Raw genomic sequence first — 19,515 nt, 5'->3', positions numbered from 1 at the left:
AGAAGAGAAAAAGACTAACAAGTTGTGACTACAGTGAAAAGTAAACCCAGCTAAATTCCACATCAAGCTCAAAATCTGAAGAGGAACCTGAAAATCCATTCAAAAAGAACTGTGCTGATTTAATCCAGAAGGTACAGCAACATAGATTAAGTTTCTGATTGTCAGATACAATTCTCAGATACCCTGAAGATGGGTATTACATCAAGGCAGGCAGATGAGAAAAGTATACAAATGTCTCTTTAGCTAGGCCTCCAAGCTAGAAATAACATACCTCAATCAGACAATTCAACTAATACACTTTAAAGAAAGTTCAGAATCTGCCATCCTTTCTGCTCATGATTCTCTGAAAAATAACGGCTTCTATCACTAAGAGAAATTACAGCAAATGGTACAGGAACAACACAGCTTTTCCAAACCGAGCTAGAGTATCACCATGTCACTTAAGAGCACTACAACATGTAGCTACCAAAGCCAAGGCCATGTTTCCAGCCACCTAAGGACATGAAAAAACACCTTCCACTTACCTTCTAACACTGTTAATTTGGCACTCGTGTTTATCTCCCCAACACTATTGGTGGCTGTGCACTCGTAGATGGCTTCGTCTCGATGAACACGCAGGGGCTGTATCCGCAGAACTGATCCTGACCCATCATCAAACTCAATAACCTTTAATAATGAAAAGAAAGCAGTTCTTAAGTGCTATCTAGTGCAACAAAAACAAGGTCAAAACAATCCAGGGGTTAAAAACAAATCAGAAAGATCCATAAACTAGAAAATATCATGCAACTAAGCAAGTGTTCCATGTCTAGAAATCAAAAAATCTCAGAGTCAAGAACGTATCTGCCCTCTGAGAAGGCCAGAACAAATGAAGATCCAATGAGGTTCTTTATGGATCAATTAAAGTTGAAAAATTATCAACCTGGTAATAAAGAAGTGGATCTGATGATTTAAAACATCTGAGTCATATTTGCACTAATGGTTTTACTAATCATACTGATCGCAATTTAGTGCCAACTTTCACCTTGATGGAAGAGCAGAATGATATACTCCTGTGGGATCACCAGGAAAATAGTAACAAAACCAGAGCAACACCTTGAGCACCTACAGCGCATGCTAACTTCAGCAGAAAGTGATTGTTTTCAACGTCCTTCAGCATCAGGTACTTTGCAATTCTGGCATGATCATCAATGCTATAATTATAGCTCCTTCCCCAGCATAATAAATAAAGTCCTTAATAAATCATTGCCATTCCATCCTGCTAAGCTGTAACATACATTACTCGAACTTCTACGGGGAAGAAAGGTATTTGTTAGTTTACTGCTGGATCACTATAAGTTATTCCTTAATGGCAAGTCAGTGAAGGCACAGCCTTGGGCCACTGTTAATGCCAAACTCGTCCTTCTCCTATTACTGAGCACTGTAAAACTTGGAAATATTAACTGAACTGCAGATGGTGACAACATGAGGGAAAGGCACAAGACCCCTCCTGTCACTGGGGAATGCAGGGGCAGATGGAGAGACTAAGCTGTACACTGCTCCAGACACACGCGTCAGCCTGGGGCCTGTATCACCTCCGTGCAAAACTTGTACCTGATTTCAAGAGCCCTACTTAGGTGTGCTTCTCACAGCACCAAGACCAAAGGAGTGAAAACAGGAGTGAGAAAATAATGTGCCCCCCAAGACTCTGCAGCGACAGGAAAAATAGGAAGAAATAAAAAGGTAACCAAGACCACTGAAAATCTGTTACTCCTCACACTGGAAGGAATAATCATTTTGCTTGAAATAATGGAAACAGCTTGCAAATAAACCCTAATTTGGGGTCAAGTAGCAGCAGACAGGACATTGGAAGGTGAACACTGCAGCGATATATTTTTTAAAATTACATTTTTTTTAATTGGATTTTAAATTAAATACAGAACTGTAACAAAATGCTAAACTTACTATAATCCTTCCACAGCGTAGAGCTACTGCCAAATTTCAAAGCAACAGTCAGATGCAGAGACTAATTCAGTTCAGTGATAAGGATTGAAAAGCTATGAGGTGAAAGAGCAGAGAAGTCCTTTTTTCCCTTAATATCCCTTGAATAAATGCTGTGTGTGAGAAGAAGGGAGCTACAACCACTAGAGACCTGATAGACACCAAGAACAGAAACACTGTTCAATTTGCTAACTATGGATATCTCTACTCAGCATGTGTACATCAGATTTATTTTTTTTATCATTTTAACTGAATTCCAGTTTTCTTCTAAATAAAGACTAGCTTAGAAATGAGGTAGAATTAACAGTTACCTGGCAAAAAATACAGACATTATTCATTATCTCCTAACACATTACAAATGCTTTAACTATGTATCAAAACTGAAGTGAATGAAGGTATGAAATTGCTCATGTAAATGCATATAATAATGTGTATCCTTCTGGTAAGCCACAACAGTCACCGAATTCACTACAAAGTTTATATTCACTTACAAATCAGAATGTTTAAACAGCACAGTACTATACAACAAAACAAACCTTTATACAAAAAAGTTTGCAATTGATTACTTTAATAAATGTTTCCTGCTCACATACAAAATCATGATTAAAAAATTGGTGACTTGAATCGGTCTACTCTGGGCAATGAAGTCATCTGTGGTCTAGTCAGAAAAGCAAAAAGCAACAAAGACGAGGATTAGAGGAAAGACAGCAGAACGGTGGGCAGGGCCACATTTTCAAGGGCAGTTTTAGACAGAAGAACCCAACTCCAAAAAAAAAGAAAGCGGAGAAAAAGGTGGAGAAAGTCAGTGATAGTATATTTGATATTTAAAATACGAACCCAATTAGACGTCTTTTATAAATATTTCTGATACTTGTTCTTCCTTCTTGCCTTCTCTCAGTCTGCTAGCCGGCTGAGGGAAGTGATTGTCCTGCTCTACTCTGTGCTGGTGAGGCCTCGCCTCAAGTGCTGTGCGCAGTCTGGGGCACCACAGTATAAGGACATAAAACTTTTAGAGTCCAAAGGAGGGCTGCAAAGGTGGTGAAGGGTCTAGAGGGGAAGACGTATGAGGAGTGGTTGAGGTCTCTTGGTTTGTTCAGCCCAGGGCAGAGCAGGCTGAGGGGAGGCCTCATGGCGGCCTGCAGCTCCCTCACGAGGGGAGCGGAGGGGCAGGCGCTGAGCTCTGCTCTCTGGGGACAGCAACAGGACCCGAGGGGACGGCATGGAGCTGGGACAGGGGAGGGTCAGGCTGGGTGTTAGGAAAAGATTCTGCACCCAGAGGGTGGTCAGGCACTGGAACAGGCTCCCCAGGGCAGTGATCATGGCACTGGGCCTGCTGGAATTCAAGAAGCATTTGGACAACTCTCTCAGACATACAGTTTGGTTTTTTTGGGTGGTCCTGTGTGGAGCCAGGAATTGGGCTTGATGATCCTTGTGGGTCCCTTCCAACTTGGGGTATTCTACAATTCTAGGGAATTCAAATTACTCTGTCAGATGGCTTCACCATTCTCTTTTCAAGTGCATTTGTGGGAGGGGTGACAGCAGCCTTCGCTTAGAAAGCCTTCCAGTAGGATTTTGACATCCCACTTTTTAATTTCACTAGGGATAGCAGGCCAAGGAGGTGCCATATCAGCTTTCACAATGAAAACAGAAAACTACTGCTAGATGCAACTTTTCTCTGCCATCCCATTCAGTGCTAGCCTGCCTCTCATCTGAAGAAGGATCTCCCGTGTGTGCAACCAGCATCATGCTCACAAATAACACCAGCTCTACAGATTGCATTGCTGCAGGGAAGAAACTTAACTTTAAAGCCCTAGACTCTGTATTGCTGTGATGCAGAAATACTTGGGCTGCAGTAATGAGTACTGTGTACCTAAGACCTGCAGGAATTAGACTGTTTTCCAATTTTATTTATTTTTATTACCTCAAACCGCTGAGAACTGACTTTCTTCCCCTTCTTCATCCATGTGATACGAGGTTTGGGTTCTCCTGTTGCCTGACACACAAAAGAGGCCACTCCTCCAGAAATCCCAATCTGATCTTCAGGAGCTTTCATAAACGTTGGCTTGCCTGGAAAAACAACCAGATCACCCCCATGAGGACACAACATCAGATAAGCAAGGAATGCGTCATGTAAATCTAAATTAAAAGATAATTGGTGCTCCCACTACAAATCCAGGTTGAATGGCCTCGGCCACACAAATTCAGTACAGACTGCAACATGACAAGCACAGTTTCTGCTTGAGTACCCTTTTTCCTGAAATGAATAAAGTCCATCTGGTTTGCCTGTAAATGAGGGCAACAGAGGGCTCCCCCCCAGCCCCCTGGGCATTCATTCAGGTATATGACAATTTGAAACCATTTTTACGGCTTATTTTTTTAATAAATGGATTTTTGCAGGTTTATAACGTGGTCACAGCGCTGGAAATTACAGAACAGCTGACACACCAAACCTACAAAATGTACCATACGTTGACATTAGTTTTCCCGAAAGCTGTTAAGACATTTGTCAAAATTAACAGATACAGTTTTATGTGCACAGCTAAGAAGCTTTAAGTTCATTTTAGATGTGGGTTGACATAAAAATTCTACTGGCTAAGTATCTGGAAACCTGCACAGGCTGGCCTATGCTTGGTAAGAAACTAATCACTAAAACTGAAAGTCAGCAAGGAAATCAAAGTGACTTTCAGGCCTGAAAGACTCAGCAGAAATGAAAAAAAAAATCGTGTAACATTTTAATAATCAATAAAAAGTTTCATGAAAATACAGTTGTGTCTTTTGGATCAATAAAATTAGGTATCTAGGTTGAAAGATTTTCATCTTTCTTGTGCACCCACTGTACAAGAAATGTTGGCAACATTTGACCCCAGGGCAGTTTTGAAACACTGCTTTGCCCAAGTAAGAAGCATGTGATGATCTCTTATCCCTATGCAGCACTAAAACATTTAACCCCATGCAGGGAGTTAATGGAGTCCACCCATGATGTCACTCTGCACACGAGGCCACGTTTTGAACGTAGCACACAGTTCTGATTAATCACATCAGAGATGAGCCTGGCCTAGAAATGGCACAGAGACAAAAAGGAGGAAATGCCTGCAGCCAGCGAGAGGAGGAGAGACCCCCTCAACTGCCGTCCCCAGCGGAGCTGGCTGCAGCTCCTCACCTTCATGTTCTTGACATGTCCATGAAGGTGTCTTTTTTAGGGAAGCTTGGGAACATCTGTAAAGCAAGGTGGTTTTAACATTAAGCTTTTGATGAACTGAGAGCTGAGTTTCCATGATCCAGAAGGGATATGGATTCAGCAACCCCAAGAGGAAGCAACGTTTAAACGTATTTTCCTAATGTGTAAGAGATTAAAATGATCACTGCTCGTTACAGCTGCGCTGACCTTGCAGTTAGTGAAAGGGGTGCTTGCTCTGCCCGCTCCTCATCCTACTCGCTGCCCTTCCCGGCCTCCAGCCACCAGCAACCAAATCCTACATGCAGCTCCAGGGTCCAGAGCCTCTGCACCAGAGCCTCTCTGGAGCAGATGGAGACCCTAACCTGGCAGAAAGCTACTTTTTTTTTTGCCATTTTTTAAAGCAGGCTGGGGAACGCAGGGGCTTGGGGCAGGATCAGACAAGCGTAAGGGGGGCACCAGAAGATGGGTCCTCTCCTTCAGCAGCAGCCACCCATCGCCCAAAGCTGTGAAGTGCGACTTTGCCCTCACACAGCAATACTTTAAGACTTTGCTAAAACTGCGGGACTTCCTTAAGCCTATCTTCACCTTCTGGTTGAGCACACACCAGCTGCTTATGCAGGACCCCAACGTCCCCACAGGGTAACACGGGGCAACTCAACACTTGGGGCAGCTCAACCAAGTGACCTGCTCCAACCACTACGTTTTACAAGGCCGAGAGGCTCGACGCAGACTGCAGCTGTGTGCTAGGGAGCCCACGAACCACTGACACGGGCCGCAGATACCAGGGAACATGCCAGCCCCAGCCGGAGGTGACAGCTGAGACTCTGAGCTGCAAGTCTGGGCCTCTATTTCTGCAGCTTTATTTCCAAAAGGCCTTTACAGACTGGGAATGCGATGGGGTTAGCACCATCCACACAGATGTGGGGACACACTGTCTGTCCTTGGCAAGCTGCTGGAGGAAAATCACAGAGCTGACCTGACCACAGACATTTACAGAGGTGTACTGAAATGGGCCCACGCTTGGTGAAGGAAGCCTTGAGGACTGGGCAAAGAAAATAGCTCAAAACCCAGAAAAAGCCTTTTTAAAACATAATAGCCACCATCTGCAGTCTTTGGCACATTGTCCTGACATTAACAGCAAACAATTATTAAGTGTGCTTGCTTAACTGATGCTGATTTCACGTATTTACTCATCTATAATCATGTCTATTTCTACTTAGTTTATATTTACATATATCTGTGTTTATTCACCTCTCATCTATCCCAGTGAAATGTTAATTTACTGTTCAGGCAGCTGGTGATTGCAGCGTGATTGACTGTTTTGCTATGCAGTGTGCTGAGCTGACGTCTTGTATTGCATTTCTGCAGTTGATTTGTTCTTTTTATGTTTTTGTTATTTACTCTGTGATCTTAGTAAAATAGTCTAAATTTTTCAAATGACAAATGCAGCAGAATCCAAAACTTTTGTCCTTGAAGGATACAATGCAATTATATCTCTCACTGTACACCAACTCCCCACTTTGTACACTAAGGACTTACTTTACTTTCGTACATTTAAAAAAATCAATACTATTAAAAAACAGAACAAAAGGAAACTGAACGTTCACAGGCAGTAAAATCTAAAAAAACCTGCTGCCTTGTTCAACTTGAATTTACATTGTTATAATGAATCTTTTTCCCCCTACACATTTAATTGAGCAACACTGATTTCTGGAACCCATCTAAATCTACCGAGACTGGTCACGAAAGTATGCCTGTATATAAACCAAATTCTCACACAGTCTGAGAAAAGGAATTTCTACAAAGCAATTTGAAATGTTTGTATGCCCTAAAGTTTTAAATGGAAGTACTAATTAAGCAAACCTAAAATCCTGAGTTCTGGCCCCAGGACAATAGTTGGACATGGGCATACATATTTTTAAACCTATTGGTAACTTTTACAGAAACTCCCAAATTTTCTCTCAGTGAGCACTAACAAAAATATGAGATTTCATCCAGGAGATTCTTGGATTCCAAGGAAAACACATGTTTGGTGGACTAGAAGACCTCCCCAGCTGCCCTCCCGTCACCATCTCTAACTGCTGTGGGACACAACAGTACGGTCACCTCGAAGGGCAGCAGTAACCACCAGGGACAGAGCCACGTAATGGTGTGAACAGTCTTTTTTTTAACCTGTTTTGAAAGTTTGCACTCTTGGGGTAGCCTTGGAAACACAACAAGAAAAAATAATGGTGTACTGAAAATACAATATTTAATCAGTTACCAAGTCATTCTCTTGTTCCTCTCTTCTTAAAAAAAACATGACCCAAGTCTCCACAGATGATTACCTTCGTGTCAAGTCTGAAGTTTAACATTAGTTGTTCAAACAAACTACAAATAAATACACGGATCTGAAATGTCTCTTGTAGTGAAATCCTGTCATTTCCATAATGAAGTTAGGACCAGGCAGAGCTGAATACATATATGTGTGTGTATATATATATATTTTCTTTTTCAAGCTTTCAACAAGAAGACTGTTCATATTCTGAAGACAAAGCAAGAGAGAACCTACTGAGCAAGTCCTGGGTGACGGCAGGGAGAGGTGTCAGGGGGCTGGGTGCCCATCACACCCACCTCTGCTTACTACATCGCACAGAGTAACAACTCCAGACTTGTGTATTTGTCATTTGATTATTCCGAGTCCAAATGACTGCAGCCTCTCTGCTCAGGGCCAGATCCCCAGAGCACGCTCGGTCCTTGCCCTCTAAATGAATTCTTGCTCCTCACTTCATAACCAAGTACCCATGACACTAGGAGTGGAAATTACTGGTATCATCGTTTCTATTTACTCATAAGCCTCAAGCAGGAGCAAAGAAAAAAATTTCACCTTCTTGGTTTACATTTTTTCCTGCTTGGTCTTTGCTGAGAACTGCATTATTCTATAGAATTTATGGGAGCAACAGTTCTGAAGTGGAAGACAGCAAAAAATGGAGTGTTTTGTGTTTTAAGAAATGGGCTCTGTCTTATTTGACAGGGAGCTGAAAGATAACTAGCTCAGACACATCCCTCCATTAAGAAACTTTTTTTTTTTTTAACGTTTCAAAGAAAGGGACTTTCCTTTCACAGCTAATACCGCTGAAAAAGTCACTTGCTGAGCAAATAGAGATTTCTGGATAATCCTATCAGCTGAATCACAAGGAGGGTCTCACGGTGGGGAAACCATGCTAGCCAAGATTTACGCACACTCAAGTCTGCTTCAGTACACCAGAGGACAGCAGCAGGCTCATGCAGAGACCTGGGCTGAGCTAGGGTGCGTGAAGCTTTCAAAGGCAATGCTCCCCTGAGTTATGTTTGAACAGGTCCACAAGAACATGGGTACAGACAGCCAGAGAGAGAAATACCAGCGGCCAAGTCAGGCATGCACTAGCCGGTAAGGCTGCTGGCCGCCCTACCCAGCAAAAGGACATGGGGTGGCCTCGGAGGGGACCCTGAAGCCTCAAAAGCACAATCTGTGGTCTGCCGCAGAACTGGTGACACAGCCTTCCTGCAGGGCAACCGAGAGCAAGAGACAGCCAACCATGAAGATGCATCTCTCTCACTCCTATTATATATAAAAAATCACTGTTGTTCTCTGCTATTCTAGACAATTTGCTTGTTGTGAAACAATGGTTATAAATCAGAAAACCATCTCAGCTGCTATCTCAAAATTTGCCCTACCAAGAGTAGTAACATTTCAATTCTCCTTTTTTCATTTTTTTCCCTTAAAAAAAAATCAACAACAAAAACAAACAAACCAGTCCAGAGTGACTTCAACATCACCCAGGCTGTTTCCACAGGCTATACAGCCTCTCCCCAAAACAAAGGACCAAAGGACCCAAAACCGAGGAGAAAAATCCCTCTTGCCAGATAACCTTCAAGGCCAAAGCACAGAGGGATGGAGCCTTTCTCCCTCTAACCTGGCAACGTGTCCTTTACGTGAGCCGTATTACATATGATCTGCATTGCCTGACTGGCAGAGCCTTGAAAATGATGTTGGGTCATGTATATTTAGCACAGATTCTCATCTTTTGCTACACATTAAGCACACAGCAGTCACATGAAAGATGTTTCGCTGTAATTTTGTAATAGCCAAAGAATTTAAAGTGGCTAAAATGTAATATATGCCAACATAAATATGGCACTTATACACAAATATTAACTTGTTTATTTCAAAAACACATCATCAGATGGTTTCTTAAAATAAATGAGAAAATGAAATTGAATTCTGATGCTTTTTCAAGTATTTAGCACCCACATCAAATGTACCTCATCCAAAAATTCTAATTCAGAAACCAGCAATCATAGTGCTCCTCCTGTTCTCGTGGATGCCGTTTTTCCACAGAGTCACACACAGGTTTGAGAAAAATGAATTATTAAACACATCTCTGCAATTAAGTGTTCTGTGAACACTCACCTGCTGCGAGAGATTTTAAAGAAAAATAACTCTGTCCTCCCGCTACAAGTGCCCACTGTTCTCAGCAGAACAGAAGGGCAGCCAAAAATAAGACTGGCTTTGTAGGAGAGGGGAGCTTGCATTTTTATCAGAAAGCTTTTATGGCTTGGGCTAAATTAAGACTGAAAGTAGTCTATTTTGTGAAAGAAAAAATAGTTACAGTTGTGATATGAGACGAACTAGATGAGCACATGCAATAGGAACACGTGGGTAACCTTATTTAGATGCCCAGGCTAAATGAATTAAAAAGAAGTTACTGACACAAGCAGGAAAAGATCATAGTGGGAATAGTTCTTTCATCTGGAAATTGAGAAATTCAGGTTTAAATCCCTGTCTTTAACCTTCCCCATCACCTATGCTGATGTACAACTGTGCTTTGGCTTCCACTGTGAAATGTGCCTGCTGCTCCACACAGCTGCTGTCAGGATGAGTACGCTGAAAATGATGATGTGGCTCCGCTGTTACACCACCAGGAAGAAACCAAGAACGACACAGGCTTCCTCATGCTCATGGCTGACTTTGAACGGGAAATAAAGTGGCCTAGAAGACAGAGGTGGCCCGTTCTTATACATACAGCAAGGACTTCCCTCTTAATCTGTTTCCTTTATGACCTTGGGCGATTGATAGCTGTGCACGGATGGATGCCTGCTAGAAAGATATGCTGGTGAAAATCACTCTATGATTTTTCTCCTAAGCACCTGCTGCAGAGCAGGAGGCAAGCCACCAGGCTCTCTCCCTATCCTAATGTGTAATATCCTTGTATTTTCCTTGCAATATACCCACCATTATTTCACTGTGATTCCTGTCCCTTTGTGGTCGTTAGGAATACTGGTTGGCAAAATGTGATTTTTCAAGCTTGCACTTTGCATTTTTGGATAATTTGCAAGTGTGAAGAACCTGTTTGAGCCTTGTAATAACATCTCTCTAACAGCAGCTTACCAGCATCAATGGGTCTTGCTGACCACAATGCTAATTCATTCTTTATTTCCTCCTATTTTTTGTTGTGAGTTTACTCTGCTACAGCACTCTGTAACTGAAAAATTTATCCTTCTTTTTGCCTGGTGTAAAGTACTTAATAAAAAAATACAAATATATATGCTCGGGTGTTGCATGCACAGGTACATAAATTTCCCTTTATCCAATGGATCATTAACTTTTCCCCATCCACTTTAAAGAACACTTAAAAAACACATCTGAGCCACAGAAAACGGCATTCCAAATCCACGCATTCCTCACACTGCTCTGAAATACAGAAGGCTACCTAACGTTACTTGCACACCCTACTCTCTAGTTTTATCATCTTGTTAGGTTTTAATGCTTAAGAGATGCCCAACAGCTAGGACAAATGATTCTGCTATTTTAATCCCATTTTGGTGGTTGAATTTTCCAGCTTTAAGTGTGTTTGTCCATAACAATCAAATCTACAAGGATTATCTCAAAGCCAGTTGCATTTCTCCTCACCTTCATTACCTGGCTTCCATAAAGCTTCTCACAGATACCTCCCGAATTCATACAGAATGAAACCAAATAAAGTGAACGATTAATACATAACTCTCTAAGTAGTAGATCTTTTAACGTGCTCAGTGACCTCCATAACTTTCAGCAGAAAAATTAAATTAAAAATAATAAAAGCAGTCATCCAGCAGAGGCTGTGATTTCCCCTAAACGCAGTGAACTAAGACGCCAGGTACTCGTTTCAGGGCGAGACCCGCTGCGCTTTGTTTATCTGTAAATAAGTTTAATTGAGGAGAATGCAAGGGCACACACGCCAGACCAAATGTGTAATTTTATCAGTATCTACAATGACCTAAATTCACAAACTCTTGCTATCTCTGGCTCCTCCCTTCTCAGCTAACAGGTGCTGCTTACAATTGCTGCAGCCTCCTTCCCCACCGTAAACCCAGCCTAAATGCAGAACCTTTTCCAAAGGGGATGATGTGCCTGTGGGCATCTTCACGTGCAAACTGCCATTTGCAAGCACTCTTTGCTCTTTTGCTAATACAGGATTTATGCTTACTAAATCCAACATAAGTCATTAAAGAGTCTTTAAGGGAAAAGTGACCATTTTAAAATTCCTTCGTAATACGACGTGTTAATAACTTGTGTGTCCTGTCAACAAAACTCCACTTCTGGCCAGGTGTCTGACCTGGTTATACACAAACCAGCCCCGCACCACTAGAAACTGTGCCCACTATCAAACGTTGATGTTTGGAGAAACCTGCTTATTCCACAGAAATACTAACAGCAGTTAGTTCACTCAAGTGTTAAGGCCGCGATTACTGGGTATTAATAAACTGCAGCAACAGCCTGCCATTATAGCGCTGCACTTCAGCAAATTTCTTATTCTGTCTCTTTATGAATCATGGAAATTGTTGAAAGAGTTTAAACACCTAAAATTAGCTGACATGATACTGAAACAGAATTGTCTCAGTCATCCATCACACACGGATGCCGTGCAAGTCACTGAGCAGTGCTGCGCATTCTGGGTGCTGATTTATTTGTGGAGGGAGTTTCAGGCAGACGACTTAGCCCTTATCGCAACGGGGAGGTGGTTTCTCTCCGTAGCACGTCTGCAGGGTGCCTCCAGATTTTGCGCACAGGGTGGCAAATTTTCTCCATTATTTTTCACGGCTGTTGTAATTGCAATGTCTTTCTCAAAGTGCCTGGCTGGCTATCAGTGTGAGCTGCTTTACATCTTAGTAAGAAAATCCTCAACTCTGGCTAATCCCTGTGCTATGACTGACTTTTTTCCATGGTTTTTATTTTTGTGTGCACGCGCTAGGGAAGGGGGAGAGGTAGGTTTACACTGACACCGTTATTACAATTGCTTCCAATACCTGAAACAACACACTGCTAGAAAAAGAAAAATATGCCAAGAAGCACCGAGCAACCCAGCATCTGACTGAAGAATGCTGATTAAAAATAAAACAGAAAAACAGCCCAGAAAAGCATCCTTCCAGATCCTGAGGCCTTCTTCATTTCCCCTCCTCTGTTTAGAGCTTTCCCAGAACTGCTGCAATCTGTGCATCCAGATTGCCACGTATCCTGGGGAAAAGCCAGACCCCCGTACGTGGGTTTCGCTTTGAATTGCAGCTCCCCAGCTTTTACCCCAAGCATTACACGGAGCAGAACAACGAGGGTGAGCGGGGACGCTGCTCTCGCTGTAGTGCTTCCAGCAGCCTGACAGAACGGCTTTCTGCTTTGCTTTAATTTAAAATTGAAACCTGAAGTCAAATTTCCACCTGGTAATAGCTTAAAGGCACTTCCAATTAACTTGGTAATACACACTTTCTGAGTTAATAAATTTTTCACCCTCTGTGTTTAATACAATTAAACATTCGGGCCTTTGGCCTTGGACCTTACTTAGCTTGACAAAGGATTGCAAAGAGACTGCCTCCAATTATCACCATTTACACAACATTCACTTAAAGGCTTTCAAATGCACACCTAGAGAGCATCTGTTTAATCATACACAAGGCACAGCACCCGAGTTTCCCTTTATCCAGGAATTTATTTCGGCCTTCTCTCTCCTGCACAAACGCGCGCCGTGCTGCAGCCCGCACCGCCACCGCGGGCTCCGCAAGCAGCACCCCCTGCGCGCCCGAGGCCGTCCGTAACAGCCGGGCCTGCTCCTTCTGACTCGTCCTTCCACATCTGCATTTTGCTTTTTGCAAATTTCTCCAAAACTTCAAAGTTAACGTAAAGCGCGTTGCATAATGTAAAGGACCCGTAAGATATGCAGAAGCAGAAAACAAAACTAAAATCTTGTGCTTGAGAAAACATAAAAATTAATTTTGCCAGCATGCCTACCACATTAAACACCATATTCTTTTACACAAAGGGATTAAAAGGTTTTAATCCCTCTTTGCAAGCAGCTAGTCCTTGATTCAGCAGTTCAAAAGGCTTTGCCAAGCTCACGTTTTTCCTCTGGTTTTACAAATTAAAAGCGAGTATAAACCTTATTTTGTAAACAGAGCGCGTAGTACAAGGGCTTTAATAGAACCAGGAGCCAGAGTAAGCAACTTCTTCACAACATCCTTTACTAAAGCAAAGGCATTCCTGGGCTCTCAGCAAGGCCTTTGGCAAGGGAACTGCATTTCATTTTAATGCTCCTGTACATTGTTCTGTCCTCCTCCTCGTAATGAACTGAATTTCTGCCTCATCTACCTGGTGAGGAGGAAAATGTCCTGCTTAATGATAACGAGGGCATTCTGGTATTTCCATTACGCCAGTGATTTTTTCTTGTTTGTACAAACATTTTTTATTATTCAGCATGCATAGTAGAGTCTGTAAAAAAACACAAGGAAAATCATTTCCACATTTAAATGTTTACCAGAGTGAAAGGAGTTTCAGCAGGTGGCTGGGCACCCAGGCAAAACACTCTCAAGTGTTTAAAAAAATTATTGATTTTTGCTCGGGCTTACATGAAATACCCCCCAAACCAGGACTATTTCCCCATTAAAACACTTCCTCCACGTCTGACTCCTTGTGAAGCCTCGATGCTGAGGCTCGATGCTTCTGGGAGACGCTTCGCTGAGACCTCCCCACAACGCTCCATGTCCCTGGTGGCTGACTGAAGGCACAGCGTGACATGCAGCTTGAAAGCCACTCAAGCAGAGTTTTGATGCCAGGGCTTCCCCATGCGACTGGCAGCAGGGCTGCTGAACAGCTTGGATCCTCTGCAGGACAAAGGTATGCACCAGGAGGGACAGCTGAGGCCACACCGCTCAGCGCCTGCTGCACGCTGACCTTGGCGCAAGCGGTGGTGGAGCTGGGAAGGCTCCAGGAGCTGCTGCCTCCTGTCCAGGCGCTGCCCCTGAGCCTTCCCCAGATGGTTCTGCACACGGGGAAAACACCTCCTGACTCCATCCAACGTGAGCCCCGTGGTGAAGCACACGAGTGACTCGTGCCAGGGAGTCATGGCTTTATAGCAGCTGCAATCCGGCCCCTCTTTGGCACACGGCAGGGGCTCCATCCAGGAGGCAGCCGGTCCCATCCTCCACGCAGCACTTTCTGGTTCAGCGACGGCTGACTTTTAGAAAAAGGCTTCAAAACTAATCACCTTCATGGTTGCTGCATTCTTCATTTAATTCTTCTAGCATCTACTCCTCGCTGTGTTATGAATTTACCTGATAGAAACGAAAAGCTCTTTTCATTTTAATAACTTTTCTCTGTATAGATGATCAGGTCAGCCTCTGTTTCCAGACTAAGCTCTTTAAATCTCTGGCTACCAGGCATGTTTCCAGATTTGAATTTTTTGTGGCCTTTTACTTTTCTGCTTTTATTTATTTCACCTATTTATGCACAGAGCTCCAAGAAATGCAGAAAGCTGTGGTCTACACTGAAGTCGCTGCTTGCCATGCCATGCCAAGCTGCTGCAGCCCCAAGGAGCCCAGAACAACGCCGTGGGACCATGGAGGGATCCATAGTGGTTTAGAAGGATGTGCTGGGAGTTGAATCCCAGCCCACCACATGCTGACCTCAGCTGCCGGTCACTGATCTTGCTGCAACATCAACTCCTGCAGCTCCTGGTGGGACACAAACAGACCAAACTGCAACGGGAAGAGGTGGCAGGGAGTTACAGTGCACAACCAAAACCATAGCAGCAGGAATCCTTGACGTGGGCTCTCAGCCTGCGCCTCCCTGTGAAGACCTTACTGCTCAGGTCACACTTGCAGCCATGATCCCCACAGGCTGCAGCAGTGCCTGAGGAGTTAGGTTTACTGAGCCAGCAGCAAGCAGGAGCTCAGTACAAAGACCAGGAATGTTTGTGAACAATCTTCAGTAGCTCCAAAACTCTTCTTCTTCTTGTGCACTCAAGTATGTTCTTCATGTATTAGCCAGGACCTCCTCAGAAACAGCTCTGGGTTGCCCCCGAACCCAGCCTCCAGCATCATCAGCTACATTTCTCCTCCCGTCAGCAGAAGTCCCAGCGGTGAGCAAGATCCACAGGCTCTCAGAGGGCAGCTGGGAATTGCAAGTGGCTGCTCCACTGCTGAATCCTCGCCATGTGGGCACCTGGATAAGCCTGTTGGGAGAACCCAGAACCAGCCATACCAGCACTCACGCGGACTTTTGGGCCCAGAAAGATGTTTTTATCACCAGTGCTGAGATGCCCAAACTCACAGAAGGCTGCATGTGCCACAGGAGAGCTTTAAACAAGAACGCTGCTCGCAGAGATGTGCTGTACTTGTTGTTTGTCTGCATCACTTACTTTTATTCTCAGTGCTAGACAAAGCTATCATTCGCTACAAGCTTAAGGGACATGCACCGTGCACACAGATGACGAACCTGTAAGGTTTGCTTTTAAGCTCTTTGTGGAGACTACACGAGAGCTATTTATAATAGAAAACAAATTTGCTTTTCAGAGTTGCTGTATCTAAGTCTCCTTCACCCATCCCCGCTCTGTTGACCAAGTCCCAAGGTTCCTGGCTTCACGTTTGATTTGCTCAACTAAAATCCATACCAGCACAGAGAATGACAAGCCACCGCAGTTTGAGCTAAGTACGTGTCTCAGGTTTTACATGCACGAGAGAGAAGGAGCTGTTCCTACCTCAGGGATGTGGCACCCCAGAATATTTCGTGAAGGATGTACACCAGGGTGAAACAAATCTGTACACGATAAAATCTGAAGCTTGAAAGAACGGCAGCCTTCCTCACCTACTGCAAGTCAGCACATTGCTAAATCATAACGGTCTGGAAAGAACGGGGAGATGAGACAAAGAGCCTGTCCAATTATGCCTGCCTCAAGTGAATTTTATTAGTCGCTCAGCTGTATTAGCAGTGGGGATGGTATCCCTGCACACAGCCAAGTAGCTCTCACTTAAGAATTACCCATGCAGGAATAATGCCCTGCCTATCACCAATCTCTGGTTTTCATTTTATGTTTTGAAGGTGGGTGCCTGCCAACCCTGCTCATGTTCTCCAGGAATAAATGTTTATCAAAGGGGGTTCCCCGTTTGCTGAGCTGCAATGAGTTACACCAACAGCATGTCAAACGGGATGTGCCTGTCATCATCATCAAAGAGGAATTTGAAATAGGAACAGTAAGCAGCAACACCCAAGCACCGAGCCCAACAGAGCAAGTGTAATTTAGGACAGCCAAAACACAGAGGAGCAGAGGGCTGCGAGGGGCTGTCCTGTCCCTCGGCCGCGCAGGGCTGCAGTGCACCGCATCCTTCGTAAATGGATCACACCTCCTCTTACGAGAGGTTTGAGCTTCAGCCACATCTCTTCCTGGAAAGCTGTTCCAAACTGCTGGTCACAGAAACATCAGCTGGGAAGTGGACTGTGGTTTCTGAAGTTATTTGTTACAGGCTATACCCACTTGTTTGTATGACCCTATGCTTATATGACCCTTTAGTGGAAAAGGTTTCCATTCCTTCTCTGTCCCTTTCCTCTCTTTGCCCCAGTTTATACTTTGGATTGCTTTTACCCCGCCTTCTTTCTAGTAGTAAAATGTTTGCTAATATATTCCCCTATGAGACCCGTCAGAATAATTATCTCCTCTATTGGAAAAAGATACTGCATGTTGATTCTTATGAGGTTTCTTTAATTCTGCTTCATGATCTCCTGGTAGATCCCACAACACTTAAAATCCCAGTATCAGCACCATTTTATAGAAAACCAGGAAAAAGCATACATTTGGGTTTGGGCATCTTGAGAGTACTTGTCATAATCTCATCAACATCTTTTCTCCCCACACACTTTTTTTTTAAGTTACGCAGCTGAAAAAACTGTTATACTTCACAAGGTCTCCAAACAGCTCAACGTTTGGCAATTCTCTGTCGTCCCTATTTGTTCCTCTCCAAACATAGCTGTCTTTGCTGATCAGACTTACCAGTCTGTTCCTCACATTGCTTGTGGTCTCTTTGCTTACTCGTCAAAACCTTTCTGAGGCTGCTCATCTGCTTAGGTTTCGAGCTCCTCCTCTGGCTTTTTTTTTCTTGTTGTTAATATTGAGTGCAGAAACTACAGGCTTCACCCATTTCTGAGTAGGTTTTACTAGCTAGTTCCCCTTAATTTGCCCTTAAGAAAAGTCCAGGACTGTAGTAATATTTGGATATGACTTTTAGTTGTTCTTAATAAACTGAAACAAGAAAATTTTAAGCCGTAGCTTAATTTGTATGATCACATCTACAACGTCCTCCCGACTTACCACTTCCACATTTGAAAAAACTTGCATTTCACATGCAGAAAGTGTCTGTTAACACAGCTGCTTGGAAACCTCCACTTGCACCTTCACAAACAAGTGTATGTCCAGATCTCCCTCCATTTTAACTGTGGTCATGGAATGAAGAAAATGTTTACTTTTAACTAGCCAGAAGCCTCAAAGGTACATTTATTGTGTAAATTAGGAGCTATGCTGTAAAGTCATGCAAAACATGCAATTCAGCTGTTGTTAATATAACAACAGATAATTAAAAGTGAGATAAAGGTAAAAAAAAAAAAAAAAAAGCAGAGGATGAACCTTAAACTAGGAGAACGAGCCCACCAGCACAAGAGCAGCTGCCTGCATTCTCAGTGCTGAGATCGTACGGAGACGGCTGACAACACGATTTGCAAAGTGCTGAAATCACCCAGCAGCACCAGTCATAATCTTAGATTCACATTTCCTTCAGCCAAGCTTTTTCCCACTATTACTGGTGATAAAGCTGGCATATGAATTAAAGGTTTGAGAAAAGATGATGACAGTACAGAAATTAATCACGCATTAATTTAAAACTTCCAACTCTTTGCACTCTGAAGTCATCGCACTGCCACATCCCGGAGGGAAGCGACACGCTGGTCCAGCGCCACAAGGAAATACTGCCTCCTATTCCAGGTGACTGAGCCTTGAAAGCTATTAAGTGTTTTCACTGAGTTGCATCAAATCGCATTTCAGAGGCTAGTGTTTAAAATTCCAAGTATTAGAAAGCCCCATTCAAAGTATTATAAATTCAGCAGTGGCAGTGCAGCAGACAGGGATTTATCTTTCAGACTACTGCGATCGTTATTAATAATATTACCAGCCACTTTTGTTTTGCTAATTTGGTGCTTCACCTATGAATAAGTGAACTTCACGAAATAAATTATATAGAACAATATTAGTGTTGTTCTTACTGTATTAACGGGCACCCATGTATGTAATTCATCCACTGCGGTTTCTGAGCGCATCCACGCTGCACGTAATGCCATTAGGCATCGATGGGCTGGCTCGCAACCAAGCTCACACTTTATGGACTCCCTTCTGGATGGCAGCACAAGTGAACTTGGGAGGAGAACCAGTGCAGGAGGACGCCTGTCCTCTGACACGGACCGAGGAATTCCAGAGGTGCCTTTTCAGTTCTTATCTCCTTCATGGATGAGTTGATTTGGGGTCGTTTTTCTTTCTTGGAATTCTCGAACAAATCAGTCAAAATGCTCATTGCTAAAATTAAAGCAGCTTAACTCGAACGCAGGACTCTGTCACACGTTGTCAAATGTGCTACAGAAAGCAAAGAGTACAGAAACAACTTCATTGCTGCTGTCCAAATGCAAGTTGGTGGTTGCATGGGAAATAGAAGTCTGAATTTAGGAGCTGACAGGCAGGTTCAGGGAAGAACATATATTATTTTACAACCCTTCTCTCCTTCGATTCTTTGCTCATCATTTTATTGAAGAAACAGACGTTGGCTGCTTGGTACATCTGCTCCATAATTCTTTTTTCAGAATTCTGAAGTTTCCTTAAAATCCAGGTTTGTTGCCATTTTGGCATGATTTAAAGAGAGTGACTGGATCTAAATGACTCAGAAGTACCGCAAACATCTACTTATGCAAAACCTCGATTTTCTTTTCTTAAACATTGAGAAGCCCATTCCATTTATGAAAGAAACGAGGAAAACACTACATTAGGAGTTTTAAAAGGGCC

At 43.2% G+C, this 19,515-nt stretch overlaps 1 protein-coding gene across 8 annotated transcripts in view; it reads right to left on the bottom strand.

Annotated features, from left to right (window-relative positions):
• Window positions 1–19,515, bottom strand: part of PTPRF (protein tyrosine phosphatase receptor type F) — a 371,253-nt gene that overhangs the window by 183,621 nt on the left and 168,117 nt on the right. For all 8 annotated transcript variants that reach the window (XM_083845518.1, XM_083845516.1, XM_083845515.1 and 5 more), the window contains 2 exons: window positions 3,899–4,044; window positions 525–666 (listed from right to left, as the gene is read on the bottom strand). In XM_083845518.1, the coding sequence (XP_083701644.1) occupies window positions 525–666; window positions 3,899–4,044 (288 nt within the window). The remainder of the gene's footprint in view (window positions 1–524; window positions 667–3,898; window positions 4,045–19,515) is intronic.

Source organism: Anser anser, assembly GCF_964211835.1.
Source record: "Anser anser genome assembly, chromosome: 8".
NCBI classification, from domain to species: Eukaryota; Metazoa; Chordata; class Aves; order Anseriformes; family Anatidae; genus Anser; species Anser anser.
The sequence above is the reverse complement of the archived record's forward strand: the minus strand, read 5'-3'. Positions and strand labels throughout refer to the sequence as shown.